The following is a 2,872-nucleotide window of genomic DNA, read 5'->3' as shown; positions in this document are numbered from 1 at the left end:
TGGTGAATAACAAGGTGGGCAATCTATGGCCTCATCACAGTGCAAACAACTGCACCAATATGAACAAAAATCTATTATATTTTCAGAAAAGCATTCGTTTGTATATTTAAAGACCCATTTCTCATATAGGTCAATTTGATATTTGTATATAGCCATACAATTTTTTATTTACCCCATAACGATTTATCAGCTAAAAAGTTGAATATACTCTCCATGCGTAATCAAGAACGCGTTTGAATGGAATAGGTTGGTTTACTCTCCACTACACCTCTGGCTATAGCAACAACAAAAAACAAGTTAATATTACTGAATGAATTCAACGAAAAACACTATGACAACGAGTTACACATCTCTCCAGAATGCCGCTGTCTTGGCGGGTATAGCTTGTCAGAATGTGCTGTGGATAGTTAGTTGATTGCAAGGGGACGCACGATATACATTTCCCCCCTCATCTTAGTTGTGAAAAAACGCGTTCAGTTCATCATACACGGGGGCCCGTTCGTGGTGTAAGTGCATGTCGTGGTAAGGCAGGACGTTTTCAGAGTGAATGCCGCTCCGGGGTCCCGAGGAGCCGAACACCAGGTTGTGGGACCCTGCGGGTCTGGAGCCCGGCAGGCCGGAGTAATGCATAGAGTAGTGGTGGTACCCCTTCTCGTTGTCAGGGGACGCGGAGCCCTGGTGCTTCAGAGAAAAGTTGCCATTGACGCACAGCGGTGGGCTGTGGGGCCCCTCGTACTCGGGGCTGTTGTACTCCGGGGACCCGCTCCCGCCATACAGGGAGTCGTAGGTCGAAGAGTAGCCGTGCGTCCTCAGCGGGTGCGTCTTGGTGCCCGGCTGGCAGTGCGGGCTGGAGAGACGCGCGCACTGGTACGGGTAGGAGTGCATGGAGAAGGAGCTGGACGGGTACCGGGCCCCGTCCGGACACTGCTGCTCGGTGATGAAGTTGCGGGAGTTGAGCTGCAGGCATCCCGCCACCAGGTTGGTGGTGGGCTGGGACAGGCCCTTGCACAGCGTCTGGACGTAGGCCACGAGGTCCGGCCTTTTCCCAGAGCGCAATATCTCCGACAGGGCCCAGATATAGTTTTTAGCCAAGCGGAGCGTCTCGATTTTGGAGAGTTTTTGCGTTTTTGAGTAGCAGGGCACCACTTTACGCAGATTGTCGAGCGCAGAGTTCAGGTCGTGCATGCGGGTCCTCTCTCTCGCGTTGGCCTTGTGCCGTCGCACCTTGGAGCGCTCGATGCGGGCCGGCGTCATTTTGCGCTTCTTGGGGCCTCTTTTCTTGGGCCTGTCCCCCTCCGTGTCCTCGTCGCCTTCCTCCTCTTCCTCCATCTCGTCGTCCAGGTCCTCGTTGTCATCTCCGGCGTGCTCGGAGTGCGTGCGGCTGTCTCCCCGCAGGTCCGACACCGACATGTCGTCCCGCGCGTCCTGCTCGTCATCCTTCAGCTTGGAGTCCAGCTCGCTTTCGCTGTCGTCCGCCCAGCCGGAGTATTTCTGTACCTCGGGAAGCAGCGAGGGGTCACTGAAAAGCCTCGTCAACATGGTGGCTCTGAAGAGAGAGATAAAGGTTGGTTTACACACACGAACACGTTCACCCGAGACTTCACAATTGCAACCCCATGAAGAACAACTCAATCTATATCAAATGTCACACAAAAACTGTACGCATATCATGTGGGAAAAAAAACATACAGTGACAAGATCAACTCAACAGTCCCCTTACAAGTCCACAGGAATATTAGTGATACAAGGCTATCAAAATACCATATAAAGTCACTATAAATTCACTGTTTAAATAGGTTACAGATAAGTCCCTTTGGGGAGGGCAGCTATATTGTTTATAACTTTTCGTTAGAGACAGTGTCTCTATTAACCTATAGCGAAAAGTCACTATTCTTTACTCTTTGCCTAAAGGACAAAGAGTGAACATGTATGCCCGAAAGAAGAGAAAATAAAATAATCATTCTTTCCATATATGAAATAAAGCATTGCGTTGTGCTGCAGCCAGACGGATCCCCATTTAATCCCTGCTGTCATCCGCGTGCCCTGTCGCGTCCTCGCGCAGCGGGTCCCAGCGGCAGGGGCCACATTACAGGTCCCATGGGGGCCCCCACTTTCACTCCTCCTGACGCCCATATACTCCTGGCTGCATTCCAGCACTATTCATCCACACTACACCTCTCCACAGCGGGCGGAAGGGATTTTATTGAATTGATGCAAGCTGATTATTATAATTTACAGACATATCCGAAATCAAGCCCATAGGTTTGGAGTGCAATTTCAGCGTGCAGGCCCAATAGGCTACTGCAAGACAAAAGGTCAACTTCACCTTTAAACCGTTTTTCCCCCTCTCAGCTGTGTCAACTGTCATGGATGGAGCTATAGTTTCATTTCAGTTATATTTCTTCAATAGTAAGGTTATAGATTTTTAAATAATATGCGAATAGGCGAATAATAACAGTAATGTTAGTAATTGCATAATAATAACAATAATAATAATAATAATAATAAACATCCTTGTTATTTTCTAACTTTAAAAATGTTAGCAATTTATTTATTTATATTTGGTTTATTTGCAGAAATAGCCTACGAATTAGCATATAGGCCAATAGCTGTAACGAGCCATGCCTCACATAATAAGCAAACTACATATTAATAAATCCAAAAACGAAAATAAATTGATTACCAGCAGTCCGGGGCCCATCAGAGAAAAAGGCTATAGAGACGAGGTGATCTTTGACAGGTTCAATAAGCCACTGCATCTACTGTCATAGTGGAGCAGCAGATAGACTCGCAGCCCATGGTAGGCTGATGCATGGTTAATTATCTCGGGGGGTGTGCCAGGGGCAAAATCTCGTTTTTAAATCTCAGGCTC

The 2,872-nt window shown here is 47.8% G+C and overlaps 1 protein-coding gene across 1 annotated transcript; it reads right to left on the bottom strand.

The window, feature by feature from the left end:
* Nucleotides 1-453: 453 nt before the first annotated feature.
* neurod2 (neuronal differentiation 2) lies at nucleotides 454-1,539 on the bottom strand (the record flags this gene model as incomplete). The annotated part of the gene is made up of 1 exon (XM_083648577.1): nucleotides 454-1,539. One exon carries the CDS (start codon nucleotides 1,537-1,539, stop codon nucleotides 454-456), a length of 1,086 nt encoding a protein of 361 aa, XP_083504703.1.
* Nucleotides 1,540-2,872: the final 1,333 nt, after the last annotated feature.

This window comes from Poromitra crassiceps (genome assembly GCF_964638095.1).
Source record: "Poromitra crassiceps genome assembly, chromosome: 13".
Lineage (NCBI taxonomy): Eukaryota > Metazoa > Chordata > Actinopteri > Beryciformes > Melamphaidae > Poromitra > Poromitra crassiceps.
This window is presented reverse-complemented; position numbering and strand designations above follow the sequence as displayed.